This window comes from Botryllus schlosseri, chromosome 8, assembly GCF_051294905.1.
Source record: "Botryllus schlosseri isolate E-star chromosome 8, Bs_hap1, whole genome shotgun sequence".
In the NCBI taxonomy this organism is placed as follows: domain Eukaryota; kingdom Metazoa; phylum Chordata; class Ascidiacea; order Stolidobranchia; family Styelidae; genus Botryllus; species Botryllus schlosseri.
In genome coordinates this window covers 7,116,543-7,135,957 of record NC_137243.1, presented here as the reverse complement: position 1 = coordinate 7,135,957, position 19,415 = coordinate 7,116,543, and the positions used below count along the sequence as shown (strand labels likewise).

The following is a 19,415-nucleotide window of genomic DNA, read 5'->3' as shown; positions in this document are numbered from 1 at the left end:
GATATTCCAAATGAATTCCCAATAATTTAGTTTAGAGAGAGGTTTTCTGATCCCCAGTAAACATTTGTTATGTGCGGGACTATTCGGTGCCAGTACATATGCGAAGAGGTATAATTTCTGAAGTTGTCTTGTTGTTTAGAGCAACTTGGGACTGACGTGTCACGTTTTTGGGCGGACTCAGTATGACGCGCTCCGTAGGTTACGGTCCTACTGGCTGCCGAGATACATCGTGCATTGCAGCACCAGAGCTGACTTCGAGAAACGGCTCTCCACAGGTAAAAGCTATAACCTGCCGGTCTGCTATTATATTAAAGGGGAGAACTTGCCACAATTCCGATGCTTGCTACTCGCACCAAGAACAGGTAGTCCAGTGGTTCTCAACCTTTTTGTCTTCACGGACCCCTTTTGGACTGTCACGGACGCCCGCGGACCCCCAAAGTTGTAGGCCAAATCTAGCCCAATTATCGTGCAACCGTCATATGTCTTGTGAAAATATTAACTGTAGGCTAGTGATAAACAGCAGCAAAATATCTTTTCTTCAAAATAACATCATACTATTTATATAGACATTGGGTAGACTTTCATTTGAAAGCGTTTTCTGTAGCAGTGTAAAGGCCTTTCTTGAAATACGTGATTGTGTCTCGAAAATCTGCGTCTTCGATTTGATATGAACGGGTGCCGAAAATCCATTTCCGTCGATATATGTGATGACGAATATAATAATGACACGTAACGCTACCGACGAGACATTTGGGTATGATCTCAACATATATGGCATCAAAATTGAGAAAGATATTTTTTAATGAACATACAACGTTTAGCCTATAGTCGTTTCTATCAAGCAGTTTATCTTTTATAAGTTATTCCGGAATATTGGTTATATATAACATAGGAGAAAATAGGTTGTGCAAGCATTTCCATCATCATCATCATCATCATCATTATTGGTTTATTAGCAATTTTATCAGTTCAATACACCACAAAAATGCGATACAATGAAAAGAAAGGAAGATGTCGAAGCGACTAGGAGTTGTCTATGGAATCAGACACCCACCTTGGCCTAGGCCAAGTCACCGTGATTGACCTACAAGACTGCGACTTTTGTATTTTACCACAAACCCAACAAAATGTCCATTCTGTTGATGTGAGTCCTGAAGTTTTAGCAGCGACGAAGGGAAACTGCCTCGTGATTTCACTAATTTAAAGAAATGCAAATTAGGTTATTAACCATTTTGCAAATTTAGAGACTTCGTGGACCCCCGGTTGAGAACCGCTGAGGTAGTCGGCGCTGCTATTTAAGTAGAAGTACGAGTAACGTCGCTGGGAAACAAAGTATAGCTTATGTTTATTTCACACATTTTGAGAAAATTAACTTTCTGTATATAGTATTCAACTTTTTTCTGCCTTATATCGTCCATGATTGACTTGGAAATCATGTGATCAAATAAACACGGTCAAGATATGGCTGGAAAAATGAAAGTTTTACAGAAACTTTATTTTCCATAAATTTGAAAAATGGACATAAGCTTCTTTGATTCGACCGCAACTACATCTACTCAATCACAAGTAGAGTTGGCTATTTCCAAGGCATGTCGAAACTACTTCAAGGGGAAGTAGAACATATAAGGGTAGATGAATCGTTCCAAAATGTAATGTTGAAAGAATACATATTTTTATGTTGTATCACACACATTGATATTGTATATACTTATTCCTTCCTATCGATATTTCACACCATACGTACATATTATCATATCACGTCGTGTCGGGTTGTCATTTCCTGTATAATGTTTCGAGATACTATATGTGATGACTGATAACCACAACGGCGTTACAATTATATATTTCATTTCCTGTATCATGTTTCAAAATAATACATGGACTTGGTGATTATGTGTAAATCATAATTACCAAGATAATTACCAAAATATATTCCGTTATAGAGGTATCTTCGCGACCAACGCAAAATAATGAATGACAATACAAATAGAAGCAATCTTCGTAAATACCTTGAGTTACCGTGATATGGCAGGTATTCCACGCGGTTCTTGCGATAATTCCACTGATAAAAGTGATGAAACTTATCCCTTAACAATTTCTTCTACTTTAAAAACTCAAATATGTTTTTCCCACAAAACCGTTGTAGGATATATGGTAAAGTGGTCTAAAACATAACCAGTTGAGTAATCAGTGCAAGCTAACAAAACCTTCTTGTATACACTGGAAAAGTACTAGCACTTCGTTACTGACCACCTCTTTCCGTACCAGGATCGTGGGACAGAGATACCTTCGCGGTTGAGAAGTTGTCGGATAAAAGGCACACTTTCCTTCCGTTGTTGACGATCGGACATTTCGTGCCGGGAGTTCATCTCGACAAGAGTCGCAGCGAGGACGGCGAGCCCACAGTGCGCCCGCTGGAGGTTTGATTCTTTTGTTTTGCTGTGGTCTCGGCGTTGCCCAAAATTTAATTGTAAATGGTATGTTTGGTGTTAATGATGATGATTTAGAAGTAGAAAATGAAGCTCTGAACAGTATCGAAGTGACTAGTTTCAAAAAGTTGTGATCGAGATCTTGCAAACTTTCAGCGGTTCGAAGTGAGGCACTTTCGAAGTTGCAGGGTGGGTCTTCTCGACCCAGTTGTCATGACAATTTCTCCCACAAAAGTGATGTGAGGGGAACGCAAAACTATTTTATACTTTGCAAAATCGAAGATGCGAAAATCAAGTAGTTTAGGCCGAGAAACTGTCGCGCAGAAGTGGAAGCAGTCGATAAACATTGCTAATTGGGTATGTGGTACACATGGTAGCGATTTTAGATTGCTTCAACTGCTACTTCTACAGTTTTCATTTTTCATGCAAAGATATGCCTGGAGCATACTTACTTTTTACTTATCTGGAAATCGCCGTTTATATTTGTACCGGAGCACAAATATACAACGTTACTTCTACTTATACCTGAGCACCAACGATGACTACTTTGAACTCCTCTGATACCAACGTGTTTGAACTAGAGGTGGACCGAATATCGACTTGGTCGATTATCCAGGCCGATATTTGGAACTTCCCCGATTGTTGATTAAAAAATATTGGAAATTCAATGCTCCGTGTACTTAATCTCAAAAAATCGACAACGCAAATGGCGATACGTGACAGATACACCCTTGCAGGACGAGTGTAACTGGGTGAGCATACAGCGAAAGTATGCTTACTGCATTACAATCTACCTCTACTTGGCTGATCTGCGATTCCGTATCACGTTTTAATTTTTGGGATATCCCAAATTTCAATGAATGAGCACAATTAAGCAATAATTCTTTTTTATTTCAGTTTTCTCGTTTGTTGCTCTGCTTTCTGTGGCATGTACAAGTGCCATCTTGCCTAATACACAATATTTTTGGCGAAATGGTTCTCTGCTCCTTCCATATTAATACCCGCCTGTGATACCGGTTATCGGCCTTGTTAGTTTGTCGATAATCGGTATCGGTATCGGCCTGCAAGAATCAATTTCGGTCGACCTCTAGTTTGAACTTGAACGTGAGTGTGAGCGAAGGTTTGAAAGTCATTTGCGATATACTATTGCCACGAGATCACTGATATCACGTTTAAGTTCACAAGCCTGTTTAAATTCGAGTTCAAGCGCGTCGATGTCTGATGTCCTTTATCTGCTGTATAGAAGTAGTCTGCAATTCACCTCTCGCTGGCAAATAGAAAGATAGATGTTTAATATGTAGACCGTCGGATCAGGGCAGCAAGCGCCCGCCGAAAGGCCGTCCACGGCTCGTATCAGAGCCATGTCGGCCAAGTCTGCTGCTCATCATTTGCTACTGAAAGCCCTCGATTCGGAACCAGACGCAGGATGTCCGTTTCGGCAATATTTAATCGAGTATGTCCGCTTTTGTTCACAAAGGCATTAGTATCTACATTCATTCCGTATTACCGTGTTAGAAAGGGGGATAGAAGCGCTAGAAACTCGTACGACTTGTGGATCACTCTGGAGCATTTGTCGGAGCAAAACGAACCGACTGCGGCCGGTGCCGTACCAGATGGAAGCGTGGTTCGCGCTAATTCAGGTCAGTTGACTCAATAACGCATACTACCACACACAGAGGTGGTTAGTAACGGAGTATCTCTACTTTTTTCGAGTACTCAAGTAGGTTTTGCCTATACTTGTACCACTTACTCAAGTGGTTTTGTCTTTGATCACTTTCGTTTTTACTACTCATCTTTTGGACTTGGGAGTTTGTAAAGTAGAAAGTAGTTTTGAAATTGGTTTCTATTATTTTCGTGAGAGAATTTTATCAAATTATGATATCGTATCATAGCTCGTGTATGATGGTACCGAAATAAAGAATAATTTTAGAAAATTCATAGTGGTATCAGTCACGATTTACTACTAGAAGTGTGAGACAACTTCAAAGCAAATTTACTTTTTACAGATACGGTACTTGTTTGATGTATAATTGAATAGTATATTCATATTGAAATGAACCCGAATATTTTCGGCTGACACTCGTCAGGGGTAATCGTCAGCAACTAGTAGAGAATTGGAAAGAACATTATATATCAACAATCGTATCACAAAATATGACGTCACTAGCATCAAATTTCGAATATGAGAGCGTTGAATATACTATTTTGTGGTACGATTGTTGATATAAAATGTTATTTCCAATTCTCTAATAGTTGCTCACGATTACCCCTGACGAGTGTCAGCCTCTTAGCAGTAAATCGTGACTGATGCCGTTGTATATTGAAGTTCTGTACCTCCAAGAAGCTCTTCAAATACTTGCTTGATTACGAGTCAAATCATTCCTTTTATATTTCTACTTAAGTAGTTTTAGCATGTAAGCATACTTGTATATACTTGAGTAGAAATTTATGCCATTACTGCGACTTATTTGCGTAGCGTTTCTGACTTCCTGACTACCTTGACATAGATCACGGATCTTTATTAAGTCTTGCTTTTGAATAGATGATATTCCATCATAAAAACCGCCAGTATATATTCGAACAGATGCACTGGACTGCAACGTGGAAGCGCTGGACGCTTGGAAGATATTCAGTAACTTCGTCTGGCCCGTCGACGCACCAAAATCCATAAATCTGCCGGGAAATATGCACGGTTACGCTAAATCGTTGGACGTTTTTCTCCGGAGAGCCTTGCCCAAGCGTATGGGTTAGTGTTTGTCGCGTCACCCCTTCTCCAAAAGCCAGATATTCTTGAATAGAATGCGTACACACAGTACACATAACCGTGGCCAGTATGAAAATTTAGAGGCAACAAAGGATATGTTCCGAAAATGCGTGGTAATATGGATTCATGCAGTATTTACCGGGGTATATGAAGTGTTGATCAAAGTAGTTGGCGTTGCCTTGTTACTCAATTAGAATTAGAAGTAACGCAGCAAATGTGTAGTACTCTAGTCAATTACAAGAAAAATAGCAATTTCTAAGACAGGCCAAAACTGTTTCAAGTGGCAGTAGAAAATGAAAAGTCTGCTAATTACTCAAGCAAAGTCGGTCGAGAAGTCACATAGTAGTTGTCGTAGGTGACTACCTACAAAATTGGTCGATTTATCTTCGCGACTAGCGCAAACCTATTAATTATGGTGCACGTAATTGGAATCTCCGACAATATAATCAGCTACCGTGATACCGGAGCTATTTCGCGCGGCTGTTTTGACAATTTTACTCAAAAAATGATGAAAACTTATCCCAGAACTACTTTCTACTTTGAAAAGTGCAAATGGTAAATATAGTGAGCGGTTTTACCTAAAAGCATTACCACTTGATTAAGTTCTGCAAGTAGGCAATTTTTGAGCAAGACAGTGTGACGTCACAGACGCGTGGACGCTCAAAGCCCGAATAATCTTGTTCCCCGTATATGTGACGGTACGTATGTGGGGTGCGCCTATATAGTTGCCTGGTTCGCTGCCCGAACGCATCTACGGCGTAAATCAATCTTTAGGTGCCAAGAAGGTGGACCTTGCTTTGTCTATTTTCCGGCCGGCCAAGCTGCAAGCCCTGTATGTCCTGTCTCATTGCTGGCAGGCTTTTTGTAAGGAAGAGAACAAAGGATTTTGCGAGTGAGTAATCGAAAGGTATCTTTGTAATTAAAGAGCTTCTTGGAGGTACAAAACTTCAATATACAATTGAATAGTATGTTCATATTTAAAAGAACCCGAATGTTTTCGGCTGACACTCGTCACGGATAATCGTCAGCAACTGGTAGAGAACTGGAAATAACATTGTATATCAACTATCGTATCTCGAAATATAACGTCACCATCATGATATGATATCTCAACTAAGAGAGCATTCAATGTATTATTTTGAGATGGTGCACGAACTCCTTTGTCCTTTGTATTTTTAGAAAATGACTCGAGTCAAGTTGAGTCATCAGAAAATCGTGACTCGAGTCGGACTCGAATCGAGTCATTACAACCCTGGGTCTACCACCATATAGCACCTTATTGGGGGATACACGAAAACAGAATCCACTGCACCCCTAGGATGTATGTCTATAAGAATTGATGTATCTGACAAATTTCGTTTACGGTGTAATGTAGGCCTTAGCCTGCCAGTACTTCAGGGTTTTTGCATGCTGTTAATAAAAAACAAATAGTCGGATATAGTATTTTTGGATTGTGCCTGTATTAAGCACCTAGCAAAGAAATTAAATTTCCAGGGCACGCGACGGGAAATCTCTATCGAGCGTCGGCTCGGAGCGGTCGCCGTCTCCACCGCGTCCGCAGAAACCCGCGAAAAGACCGTCCCGTCAGTTCGACGAAATGAGCACGACGATCAGCGAAACCACAACCGTATTCAGCAAACCGTGGCTGACAGGTAAAGATTCGAAGACGAAGGCTTTTAGATTACACCGGGCTTGATCCATTGGATATGTAACGTGCTCACAAAGGGTCAAAAGTAGTCATCGTTGGTGCTCAAGCAGAAGTAGAAGTATCGTCATCAATTTCCGCTAGAGTACAAGTATAGAAGTAGCTGTTTACGAGTAAGTAAAATGTAAGTATTCTCGGCTTAGTTGCCTAAAAAACTGAACACTCTTGAGTAGAGGTGTAGTCGGAAATCATAAACACTTGTCTTAGTTGTCTAAGTAGTGCAAGCAGACAGAAACTACTCCGGCATCCTTCTATTCTCTCCTGTTCTGCTGTCGGTTGTGTTCATTGTTGCGTAAATCCACATTGGTTACCAGGAATGTAATCACTCGATTCGCAATTTATCGCTGACTCGACTTGACTCGAGTCACTCGAGTATGCTTTTTTTGCTATCCATGGTGTTTCGACCACATTGGTCATTTTACACCAGGCCGTTATAATTCATTTTTGATTCCGTATTTACCGACTTATAGCACGGCCCACTTCTAGGCTTTTTATAAAACACCGCTTATGCGGATCACGTGCTGGGCGAGGAGGAGCCTAGATAAACCTCCAACACTTAGATAGGAATTCTAGAGTCGACCTCGGTCGGACTGAAACCCGCAACCCATTGGTGTTGCAGCTGTGGATTATACCGCTATGCTATCTCGCCGCACATGTGTGGAGTCACTCGAGTCAATCTGTGCAAGTGTGCATTGTCGCCACTTGTACTCGGGTCATTTCGTATGACTCTACACATCATATTTTATATATGACTTATTCAAAGTCTCGAATACCAGCACCGATAATTGAAAAATACAACCAGAAACTGTATTTCATCTGTTCGAATAGATATGTTTGGAGTGAGGAACACGAGTACATTATGAATTCAAGGCCTTCGATATCACCTAAGCGTTTCGCAGAAGTGAGTTTAACCTGACTTGAACTCGATACTGAACAGTAAACACTGAGTTGGACTCAGATTCGACATGTTGCTCCCTGACTTGAACTTGACTTGGTGGTGAATCGAAAATGACTCGAGTTAAAACTATATAATTCAAATTGGCTTGTGATCGTGATCTTGCGGTTTGGTTATAAATCTGATGATTAACTTTACTTTAATAAAGCGATAGATAGTCGCAACAATGCAATAGTCAACTGACGACAGTATACCTATATGCGAAAAACATCTGTTCAGACGACGAGGACACAGAAACGGACTCGGCCAGCACCATGTATTCCTACGATGTCGAGCGGATCAAGCAAATCGCCGCCATCATTCGCCAAAGAGGGGCCAAGAAGCCGCAACGAAGCACGCAGAAGCGGCCGCCGCCCCCACGAAGACGCGTGGCGACCGCGGCCAAGAGCGTCAAGAGCGTGACGAAAGAGAAAGAGAAAAAGGCCGCCGACACCGCGTCCGAGAGTTCCAAGACTTCGAAAAAGAAACAAACCAAGGTGTGACCTGCTTGGGTTGTGAATAAAGGTGGTTAAAGTAGTCAGCATTGCACGTTGCTACTCCAGTATAATCAACGCCCTAATTTCTACTCAATTACAAGTGTTGAAGTATAGCTAGTTCGAAGACACGTCAATCCTAACTAAACCACTATGAAGTGAACTACATTAAATTCTGAAGCAACTCAACACTGAGCAGACGATTTACTGAATTTCATATGAGCTAAGAATTATTGGAGATCTACACTTCTTATCTTACGAAATCGAATTGTAAAAGCTAAGTTTCAGTGTTACTTCCATACGTCTACTTCAGCAGCAACGGTGACTACTTTGACCACACCTGTCCCTAAGCTGCACGAATAATGAACATTGAGAATCTTTGGATATCAGGAATACGAAATCTCCATATCGAATTTGAGTAATTGTCAAATAAATAAAAAATTCCCAACACGATAAAAGTGTGCATTCACATCCTTGTACCACCCGTGATATACGGGTGTGAATATACACCCCGGCTACACGAAAACAAAACCTATCTCAAACCGATATCATGGTATACATACAACACAACATTTTAATGTACCACATTTACGAGAGCAGGGGTTATTTCGCCCAGTTACTACGATTATTTCATTCAAAAAGTAAAACAATCGGTCCCAAAATTCATTTTTACTTTGCATAAGCTCACGGCTGTCAGCTAGTTTTAACAATTCAAAACGCCGCAGGTGCAATTCAATCTGCCCGAGAGAACCGACTCCCAGAACACGTCCCGAGCCAACGAGCACGAGAGCGGCGAGAGCAGGACGGAAGAGGGAGAGGACGACGAGGGCGGGAAGAAGAGAAAAAAGAAAAAGTCTCTCTTCCACAGACACCCGAACCGCATGTCGTATCAGGAGTTGAAAGACAACAAGCTACACTTGTATTTCCGTAGATACGTGGCCCAGTGCGAAAGTATGGAGGTAGGTTATCGCCAGGGCTGGTATATAATTGTTTAAACTACACTCAAGGAGAATTTGCTTACTTGCACTATATATAGTATACTTACTGAAATTGTTATGTTTTAGTTAGACTAAATCTATGGTTGAATAGTTTGTAGGGGAAACTAATAATTTTAAGGGATTTCTGTTTTAGGACTACAGGAAATTCGGTTTACAGATTTTAGGCAAAGCTACTTTGTTTTACTAATTTACTTTATGTGGAAAATTGTCATAACAACGAAGCAAAATAGCCCTAAATAACAGTGGCTGTTAAATATATTTTCGAGTAGGCCTACTCTGCCTGCTTATAGTGTCATTATTCATGCTCTTTTGGGGGCGAAGATACATTATGCAATTTCGAAATTAACCAACTTCGATTGACTGCGATCCCTCAATCAAATCATCATCATCATCATCATCATTGGTTTATTAGCAATTTTATCAGTTCAATACACCACAAAAAATGCGATACAATGAAAAGACAGCAAGATGTCGAAGCGACTAGGAGTTGTCTATGGAATCAGACACCCACCTTGGCCTAGGCGATGTAAAGAGGAGGCATGCACACTGAATGAAAGTAAAGAAGATAGTATAGAAAAAGGAAGCGACAATAAATAGGGCGGCATGTCATGGGAAGCGAGATCGATAGGTCAGTCGTGGTCCAGTAATCACGAGGATGGACTGTATTTCTTTAGTAGTAATTGCTTGTATTTCGACTTGAATGTGGACATGCTCGTCGACTGCCGGATGGCCGACGGCATACTGTTCTACACATTAGGTCCGGCATATTTGATAGAGCGATGATCTTTTCGGTCGATCATATGATATTTGGACGACGTGGACGCGCGACCGCGCGTGTGTTGTACTTGTGCGCTTTTGATTCAGAGGTAAAGGAGTCATTGAAATATTCGGGGAAACGACCGCAGTGAAACTGATACATAAACTTGGCGATTTATAGTTTCCGCATATCTTCAGATAAATCCAGTTTTTTACAATATTTTACACGGGAGCTTTTCGTGTGTCATTGTGTCGCAATCACTAATAAAGCGAACTGAACTGATGTGATCTCCTTACAGGTTCAAAATGTGTATCAAATGTACGGTCTTTGTGACGTGATCAAAACGTTACCGATGACTGAAGTCACCAGACGGACCGCGCTGGCGAACGAATTGGCCAGAACCTACCTCAACTCATCGGGTACTGTTTTAATGATCTTCTGTCACTGTAATTCCGTGTAGGTAGAGAGAGAGCCTTATTTTTGTTATACAGGGCCGAAGCAAATCGCGGTGTCTTCCGAAATTCTAACTCCTTTCTTCAAGGAACTTCCTAACCCGTCGGCCGAACTCACTGAAGCCTTGCAAGCATACGTAGTGCCGACGTTGAATCAGGCCGCCGCTAATTTTTCGCTGGGATTCAGCGCCGCTCTGAAGGTACAACTGGAGTCGTAGCTGCATTGGGTTTCCCGACATTTGGTCATGACAGCATGTTACTTCATGAGGTCCAGACTATCCATAACCCCAATGATACCCACAAAATTAAACCTTGCGCTAACTGTCTCCCCCACCCTAATCCCAACTTCAACCCACAGGCTCAAGTGTCGCATGGCCGAGTGTTGCTTGCTCACATGTCCACGGCATTATGTGGATCCCCCAAAATTATGGCAATGGCCCCCCAATAGGGTCTTCAGTATACACCTGGTGGAGGGCATAATTTCTCATCCTACCCCATTTCTTCTTGGACACATCCTATCACTTATATTACCGAGCAGGATTCGATTATTAAAGGCGTGGGCAACCATATAGAAAACTCATTACATTGCGTTTCCACTTTGCGAAGACACTTGAACTGAGTTCTGTAATGTTGTGCAATCTTACGGGGTATCTGGGCGACCTTATGATAACCAAACAGTGTTGTAACAGTAAATCGCGCTAGGTGCGAAAAATAAAATTACGAAGTGAAAAAATAATATAGGATAGTCCATTTCAAATTGGACTCATTTTGGGCTTGGTCCCCTCGAATTGGAGAGATTGTGGCGTGGTAGTTACCTTCCTTTGTGCAGCTTCTCCAAACGCGCGCTCATGCCCTTATCTCATCGCTCCTTTTTGCGTTCAGGAATATAAACTCGACTTGCGCAGTGACTTAGCCGCTAACAACATGAAAGCGGAACTGGCGCTGAGAACTTTAACTCTGAAGCCGAGCAGCAAGCGGCGAAAAGCTCTCGGAAAACACTCCGCCAGACAGCAGCCTTCAGCCGAACACAAGCAGTCTTTCTTGGACGCGCTGGACCGCGCGACAGAAGGGAGCCTGCCAGTCGATTTGCTGCACTTTTACAAGTACCTGCAGGTATAGCATTCATCTTCGTTGCCATTTCGATTTTTCCCTGCACGGATTGTTGCCAGACGTGGTCAACGTCAATAGTCGCAGCGATATTCAGGTGTGTTGCACAGATGCCGATCAATCCGTGATCGCCGATTAAGCGTCAGTAATCGACCTGCGTTCGTGGCAGAGATGACGATTAGCTTCTAATCGGAGAATTTTAATAAGCCAAATTTGAAGCGCCGAGTGATGTGTCTCAGATAGTTAATAGGCTCTCAGAGGCCCCGACATGTCTCGCAGATCAGTCCGAACATATCGCAGACCTAATGTCCGAGTGGCGAAACAGTCCGAATTATATACCCCAGACATAATATGCGAGATATTCCAAACATGCCCCTTCATGATGTCCTAGTGGCGAGTCAGAAGGAAATATACCCCATACATGATGTCCGTGTGGCAAAACCTTCCGAACATACCCCAGACATGATGATAAACACACATAGAAATGGCCACCAGGTGACCGAATTAAATTATCGCCGATTAAGGCTATCGCAGATTACTTTTCGATCGGCATCTGTGCAATCCATCCTAGAACTAGATAATTAAACCAAATCTACTTCATAAAACTACTTGCTTGACTATTTTTTGAACCTACCATTTCTACTTCATTTTAAGTAGTTTTGACATGTCTTGGATATTGCTACTTCTACTTGTGATTGAGTAGCTGGTTCTAGCTATCCATGAGCATTCGACGTGGTTATAGTTGAGTAGAAGAAGGAGTAGTACCAAAAACTTCTAATCGATTATAAGTATCCACTTCATGTCAAAACTACTTCATGTAGAAGTAAAAAATGAAGGTCTGGAAATACTGAAGTAAGTACTTTCAACAACTACGTTTTCGAGAGGATCAAAGAAGTCATCGTTGGTATTCAAATAAATGTTTGCAGAAAGAAATTGGTTTTTTTCCCGCTACGTGAAAACTTGATAATTTCAGTATCTGTAACGGCGCTTTTTATTTGCATTTGAGAGCATTCGGTTCGATTTTTATAGTAGTTGTAGTCGGAGCCAGAACATGTTTTCAGACTCCGACTCCATCGAGTATGTGATCCCCAGCTCCGAATACAAAGGGTGTCACGAAATTTTTGTGACTCTGAATCATTATATAGCTCTGGTTTGAACAAGTCATTGAAAATACCACTTCTGATTGTAATTGAGAAGAAAATTACGTCGTTACTTCTACTTCAGCTAATTACTTTCACCGCTTCTGTGCTTTTAACACGTGAATACTTATTTTACTGTAATTGTGGGCCAGGTTGCGAATTGATTTGATTAACTTCACCAAGTCGTTTCGAATGCTTTACTTTTATTTTTACTGAATCGCATTCTTGTATTGTTTGATCCGATGAAATTCGTAATATACTGAATCGAACTGAACACAATACATTATCCGATTGATCGCTCATTAGGACACAGCCGCATAATGTTTTGTCGCATACCTGCTAACATTATGCAACCAAATGCTCCTATGTAATCGAAAGCAAAAATCCAACAAGATATTATAATTACAAGCGTGATCAATCATTAGAGCTCTGTCGCTTATATGTTAACCTAATCTAATATAACCAACCACTCCAATTACCAAGCGTTCCGGAAGTCGCACCAATGCGGCCACTGCGAAATTCCTTGTGCAATGTATCCTCGACCTCGTTGTTTACACGTAATTGCGCCCGTGACACGTGACACTTCTGCAGGGATTCGGAAACCAAGAAGGATTTCCGTTGATACACAACGATCTGTTGTTCTACGTGGAGGTGTCGAAATTCCTGGCTTGCTTCCATGAGGCTCACGACCTCGTGATATTGAAACGCAAAGTCCAGTCAATAGTGGATTGCTTCATCACTTCAGCCATGGAACCGACATTGCAGGTATATTGATAACTAGGGGATGGTCACTAACAAAGTATACTTCCACTTTGTCGAAGTAATCATATTTTGGTTACGCCTATTTGCACTATTTACACAGTCGGTTAAGTTTTTAGACTACTTTTTACGCAAAAGTGCTTTACTTTTAACACTTTTGATTTTGTAAAGCAGAAAGTATTTTTGGATACTTTTGCATCGCTTTGACGAGCAAAATTGTCATATCAACATAGCGACAACGTATTTGTAGTGTCGTTAGTCATCTTGCGCTATAGTCGAGAAGATCCGTCGTGCAAGTTTGAAATGTACGCCCACGTCTCCGATTAACCTCGCAAAGTACGCGATCAAATCTAGTTAACTATTCACTTTCATTTCATTAAGTAGTTTTCACGTTCCCGGGATTTTGCTACTTCTATACTGGTAATTGAGTAGAAATGAGAAGTACACTGACTATTTTCGCCACGTCCGTTGATATATAATTGCTCTCATAGCCATACCATGCTCACGCTTACACTGCCGGATACAGATCGACATCAAAACGGGCACCGCCGAGAGACTGCGCCGCGCCTCGGAAAGTTTCGTGAACGACAAAGGCAGGGACCCGCACACCGCTGATCTGTTCGAAGACGCGCAACACACCGTATTCAACGAGCTCCTGCCGTTCTGGGCCGGGTTCGCGTCGGTCAGCCCGCTGGCCGAAAGGGACGAAAAGAAACCGGGTAATTCGAAACGGGCGTGGTTACAGTGGTCTCGTAGAGCATTATATGTTTAGGGAATGGAAGTATGCTTAAATTACGTGGTGCTGTTTACAGCATGGGCGTAGACATTTTGCAAATTTGGGAAGCATAGAAAATTGTCAACAATGGAATGACATCACGAACATTGTGACGTAACGCAGTAAACATAAACTTACTAATTGCAATACAAACAGAGGTGGTCAAAATAGTCAAGAACGCTACTCAAGTAGAAGTAGAAGTAGCCAAAAAAATCTACTCAAGTACGAGTAGAAGTACTTCTCCCATAAGCCACCTAAAACTACTTGAAGTAGAAGTAGAATTGACTGACTTTAAATCTACTCAAGTTAGTAAGTAGTTCTGAAAACAGTCTGAATTCGTTCGCATTGACTGTCAAAAGCTGTAATTTGAGCTATGCGGAAGGTGCAGAGAGCTTGATTCGTATTGATGCATTCCAGGAGGTATCAGTTTTGGACAGAATAAGCATTCTTTCGCATCATGGGATGTAAATTATAGTATTGATATGAAAATGCGATACTAACCCTTTGTTTACTAGAAGACCCCGTTTTAGAGAACATCATGGCATGGCGCCCTACCCCATATTATAAGGCCCTAAGTTTAGGCGAAGAGCAATACGGATGAGTTGTATCGGATACGGTTTCAACACTTTGCGCGATTAGTATACGTTAATAACAAATATTATGGACCGTAAAATTTATATTTAGTGTAGCTTTATTTTCGGAAATAGAGGCATTACTACACTTGCTTTTATGCTTCAACATGTATGTTCTGAAGACCAAAGAATTGAAAGTAATTAGAACTCAGAGTATGTTAATCGGAATTGAAAGTGAAATACATATAGTACTTCTAAAAAGCGGAAAATATGTTTCATGTCTTTTGTCCATGAAGCTTCAAAGGTAGTCTGCTAAAACAGGTGTAACGTTAAAAAATGCCGGATTTTACAGGTTAGCTGGACACGTCATGAGCTGCTAGATTACGATATGATAGGTAATTGCTAGATTGCGAAACAGTATAGTTTCAAACGTTATGGTGGGCCATATTGACTGTGATGAAAATCATGAAATATTTGATATGGGCGACAATGCGGTGTGAGCGGAACCAAGCAATCCGGTACCTAAATTATATTCACTGATACTTTCGTGAAAACACATTTGTCACTCCATAACTGCTGTGGGCGAAGCGCAACAAAATTTCTGGGCTTTGCTTGACTTTTATGAATATTAAATGTTGGTACTCCGTGAAAACAGCCCCGAAATTCCTCAGGATATCTTTCGTATTGGGGGATTAAACTACTTCCACTTGACAAACTGAAAATAGCGAAAAGTAAGTAAGTAGATCACAAAATTTTACGAAGTAGAAGTAGAAATAGAGAAAATCAGATCTACTCGAGTAAGTACCAGAAGTAGCGAAAAACTACTTGAGTACTTCCAAAAAGTAGAAGTACTTCGTTACTGACCACCTCTGAATACAAATAGGTGCGCGTTTCGAAAAAATAATTCAGTTCTCACGACACGTTGTCCGGGATTTCACTCGACTTTGATGACAATTTAACTCGCATAATTGATGCGAACCTGTCGAAAAACTAGTTTCTACTTTTACCAAAACCGAAGTGCTTTCAAAAGTACGTTCATGATAAACGTTTATTGAGAGTCGGAGAACTTCTCGCGTGCCACTTATCAAGAGCTACCGACACGATAAAGGAGATACAGCAGAGTTGAATTCAAACCCAAATGAAGGATTATGACGCAATAATGCCGAATTTAAAAATAACATCAATGCAGCCAGAACACGGCAACGGAAGCGTAAAACAGTAATGCTAGCGTGAGACACAATCACACAAATAATACAATTTACGTAGCAAGCGTAATATTACACTGGAACAGGAAACAGTGTTTGATAGCAAGACACACAACTACTACACAACGGCAACTAGTGGGAAATCTCAAGGTTATAGAAATGTTCTTTCTGTCGGCATAGGATCGGATTGTTCAGTTTAACGAACGTCGATTCCAATTCTGTTAGGTGGAAAGTACTTCTGCCCCGGGACAGAACAGAAAACATATCGTCGGAATAGTTTTGGGCACAAACCGGGTTATCAATTAAATGACAACCGATGTGAAAAAGTGAAGAGTTTTGCCTCAAAAACTGCCATGTAGAAGTGGAGGAAGAAGTAGTACAAAAGCATATGCACTTGAGCAGTCCAAAAGATGGAAGTACTTCGTTACTGACCACAACTGGCTATACCCTGCATCAGACTCCTGGCGTAGCTCATATGCTGATAGCTGATTTAGTCTCATCGTGCTAATGACGTCACTACTTACAGTCTTGAAAGCGGAACGGCTGCAGAGGCGTCGCTTGGACGCATTCATAAAGGCTCCGGATCCGAAGACGACTTTTACCATTCCGAAATCGATACCCAAGTTCGACATGCACGGAATTGAGTTTACGTTCTCTGTAAACGGGGGAATACAGTGGAAGGTGAGTGGGTAGGGTTCTGGAGTCTACATTCAAGTCGGTTGCATTCTATGCCGGATTGTTAATCTCACATACCGGTAATCTCAACCCGTTATAAATTTTGACTTCTTTTTGTAATTGAATAACAACGCCGACACATTGACCACTGATAATAATCGGTTTTACAATTTCTTCCATCCCCACGTGACAGGAATGGAGCGAAATATCCTCGAGCCGGTCCAGTTCCCCGCCGCCCGAGGGTATCATCGAAATCGTGAAGATGCCGCCGAAAAGCCAAAGCAGGCGGTTGGTGCGTAGAGGCACGTTTTCGGTGAAGAAACTGAACGCCATCCACGAAAACGCGTCGCCGCAATCGGGCAGGAATTCCTCGACCGAGAAGTCCCGGGCGGATAAAAACAAGAAAAACGCGGCTAAACATATGCGAGGAAGGAATTTCGTGCCTAACGTCAATTACGCGACTTCAGTCAGCTGATGCGTGTGAAAGACGTGAAATCGTCGGTTTTCACACCCAGCGTACCGGTAATATCAACCTATGGCAGTGGTTCCCCACCTTTTTCCCTCATTACCCGCTTCTGATGTATTCCTAGTCTTCATTCCCAACAAACTAAAATCCACCTCTTAAAAATGCTCCCTCCAATCAACTTTGGAGAAACTTTGTTTAGCAAAGACTTGATTCTGGTAAGAGTTGGGACATCCAGACCCGAATCAGACGTACCGGAAATTCCCACTACAAATTCCCCACCGGTTAGGAACCGCCGTTCTATGGTGATCAGTGTAGCTTGGGAATAGTTGGTGAGACACTGAGTGATTTTTGCGGCTTGATTTCTCGTTTTGACTACAAACGTCTGCTTATTTTTGCGCACGTCTTATCCATTGGACATCGTCCTCATGACCATTCACGCAATTTTGATGTTCTTGTTGCACATGCATTCATGGTGTTTCGACTATTTTGGTCATTTTACACCAGTGCGATATTCCTCGTTATGCTTCGTTATCTGTCGACGCGTAGCGCATCATCACGTGCAGCCCACTTTCGTCGTACGCTTTTGTACGACACCGCTTACTCGGATCATATGGCGAGGAGGAGATAAATTTTCAATACTTTGGTCGGAGTCGAACTCACAACCTTTGGTGTTACATCTACGGAACGTAGCCTACCGCTATGCAATGGTATCTGTTTTAAGGTTCGGTGTGGTCTTCGCATTTTTCGCTCGTTTATCACAGTGAAGAAGTTTTCTGCTTCGTGTTCAATGTGATATGTTGGACCCATCTTCAAGCATCGATCCAGGTCGCAGTTTTAGTTTATATACACACTCCACCAAACGAATTTATTATCATCATCGACGCTTGCATGTCAAGAATTTGATACTGTTCACGTTCTATCAGTGATGGTCAGTAACGAAGTAGCCTACGTGTACTTACTCCTGTAGTCTTTTCGCTGCTTGTTATGCTTCATATTTAGACTATCCACTTCAATAGTCTTCAGTCTTTAGGCGGAACTGGGCCTGGAATACCTATTTTCATATTTACTTTTGAAATCGCTACTTCTACATATACCTGAGTAGCTATTTATGTTATTACTTCTGCTTCTACACGAGTACCAACGATGAATATACTTTGATCACCTTTTATGAACTCTGAGAAAGGTCACCCTTTTCTACTTTTGAATGCATGATATATATCGTAAGGCTGTGTTTCTATCTTGAGTGAATGTATTTGTAACTTATCAGATTTGAATGGTTGATAAATATTTTCCTTTGATATGCGAAGCTTGAATCGCAGCAAGTACAGGATGTCGGCGACGCAGAAGTTGTACGCATTTGCATCGCGGACGTGCGTGTCAGGATACGGAATTACAAACGACTCGTGTCTGAGCCTACGTTCCGGAAAATAACAGTAGTTCCCGTGATTTGGTCGCGGTTACAAGCTCACCTTTTTGCATTACTGTCAGACTTTTTGATCGGCCTCCATCGTGGACAGTCGTTGTCTTATACTTCGAAATATACAGTAGGTTTACGTTACATGCTGCATGCGGTGCTTTGTTGAGGTTGACAAGACAGGTTTAATGAGTTTGACTACAGACGTTTAGTACCTAATAAAGACGTGTTCCTATAAATAAAAAAAACAGATATACGACATTTGCGTTGCTCTACCTACTGATTTGCGCATAATCAACGCTACTATTGCTTTGGCAAATGAAGGATTATAGACGAGATCGCATGATCATTTGATGAAATTTTGATGCGCACTGTGGATAAATATTCATTGGCATAGTGGCACACTGCAAAGTGTTTGATCATTGGAACGATGAGATTTCAAATGCTGCCATATCGTGATCATTTCGACTTCGCAATGGAAACACGAGGCATAAATTGCATCTGCTTTTCTAAAAACATTGCTTACATACTTCGCGCCCCTCATTTCTTGCCATGGAAAAGTTCGTTTCATCTCTAACCGTCCCGGGTATATGATATTTTAAATGTGTTTTATGACAATGACAATGCGTACAGCAAGGAAATAGCATCAATGCATGCGATGATCGCAATGCTACTAATTCGATGTATTCGTTGATGCGTGCATTGTGATGTAATGACGAGAAACAATGAACAGCGGTGGTGTTATTGTCCACAATATGCTTGTATTGCAC

At 41.5% G+C, this 19,415-nt stretch overlaps 1 protein-coding gene across 2 annotated transcripts in view; it reads left to right on the top strand.

The window, feature by feature from the left end:
* The window catches only part of LOC145444079 (uncharacterized), a 33,142-nt gene extending 14,353 nt beyond the window's left edge, over positions 1-18,789 (top strand). For both annotated transcript variants that reach the window (XM_080321996.1, XM_080321995.1), the window contains 16 exons: positions 140-275; positions 2,269-2,420; positions 3,731-3,882; positions 3,945-4,069; positions 5,014-5,175; positions 5,968-6,085; positions 6,688-6,845; positions 8,073-8,329; positions 9,052-9,285; positions 10,380-10,500; positions 10,573-10,733; positions 11,416-11,646; positions 13,371-13,544; positions 14,065-14,257; positions 16,617-16,771; positions 16,959-18,789. In XM_080321996.1, the coding sequence (XP_080178122.1) occupies positions 140-275; positions 2,269-2,420; positions 3,731-3,882; positions 3,945-4,069; positions 5,014-5,175; positions 5,968-6,085; positions 6,688-6,845; positions 8,073-8,329; positions 9,052-9,285; positions 10,380-10,500; positions 10,573-10,733; positions 11,416-11,646; positions 13,371-13,544; positions 14,065-14,257; positions 16,617-16,771; positions 16,959-17,240 (2,811 nt within the window). In that variant the 3' untranslated portion in view covers positions 17,241-18,789. The remainder of the gene's footprint in view (positions 1-139; positions 276-2,268; positions 2,421-3,730; positions 3,883-3,944; positions 4,070-5,013; positions 5,176-5,967; positions 6,086-6,687; positions 6,846-8,072; positions 8,330-9,051; positions 9,286-10,379; positions 10,501-10,572; positions 10,734-11,415; positions 11,647-13,370; positions 13,545-14,064; positions 14,258-16,616; positions 16,772-16,958) is intronic.
* The last annotated feature ends 626 nt before the right edge of the window (positions 18,790-19,415 follow it).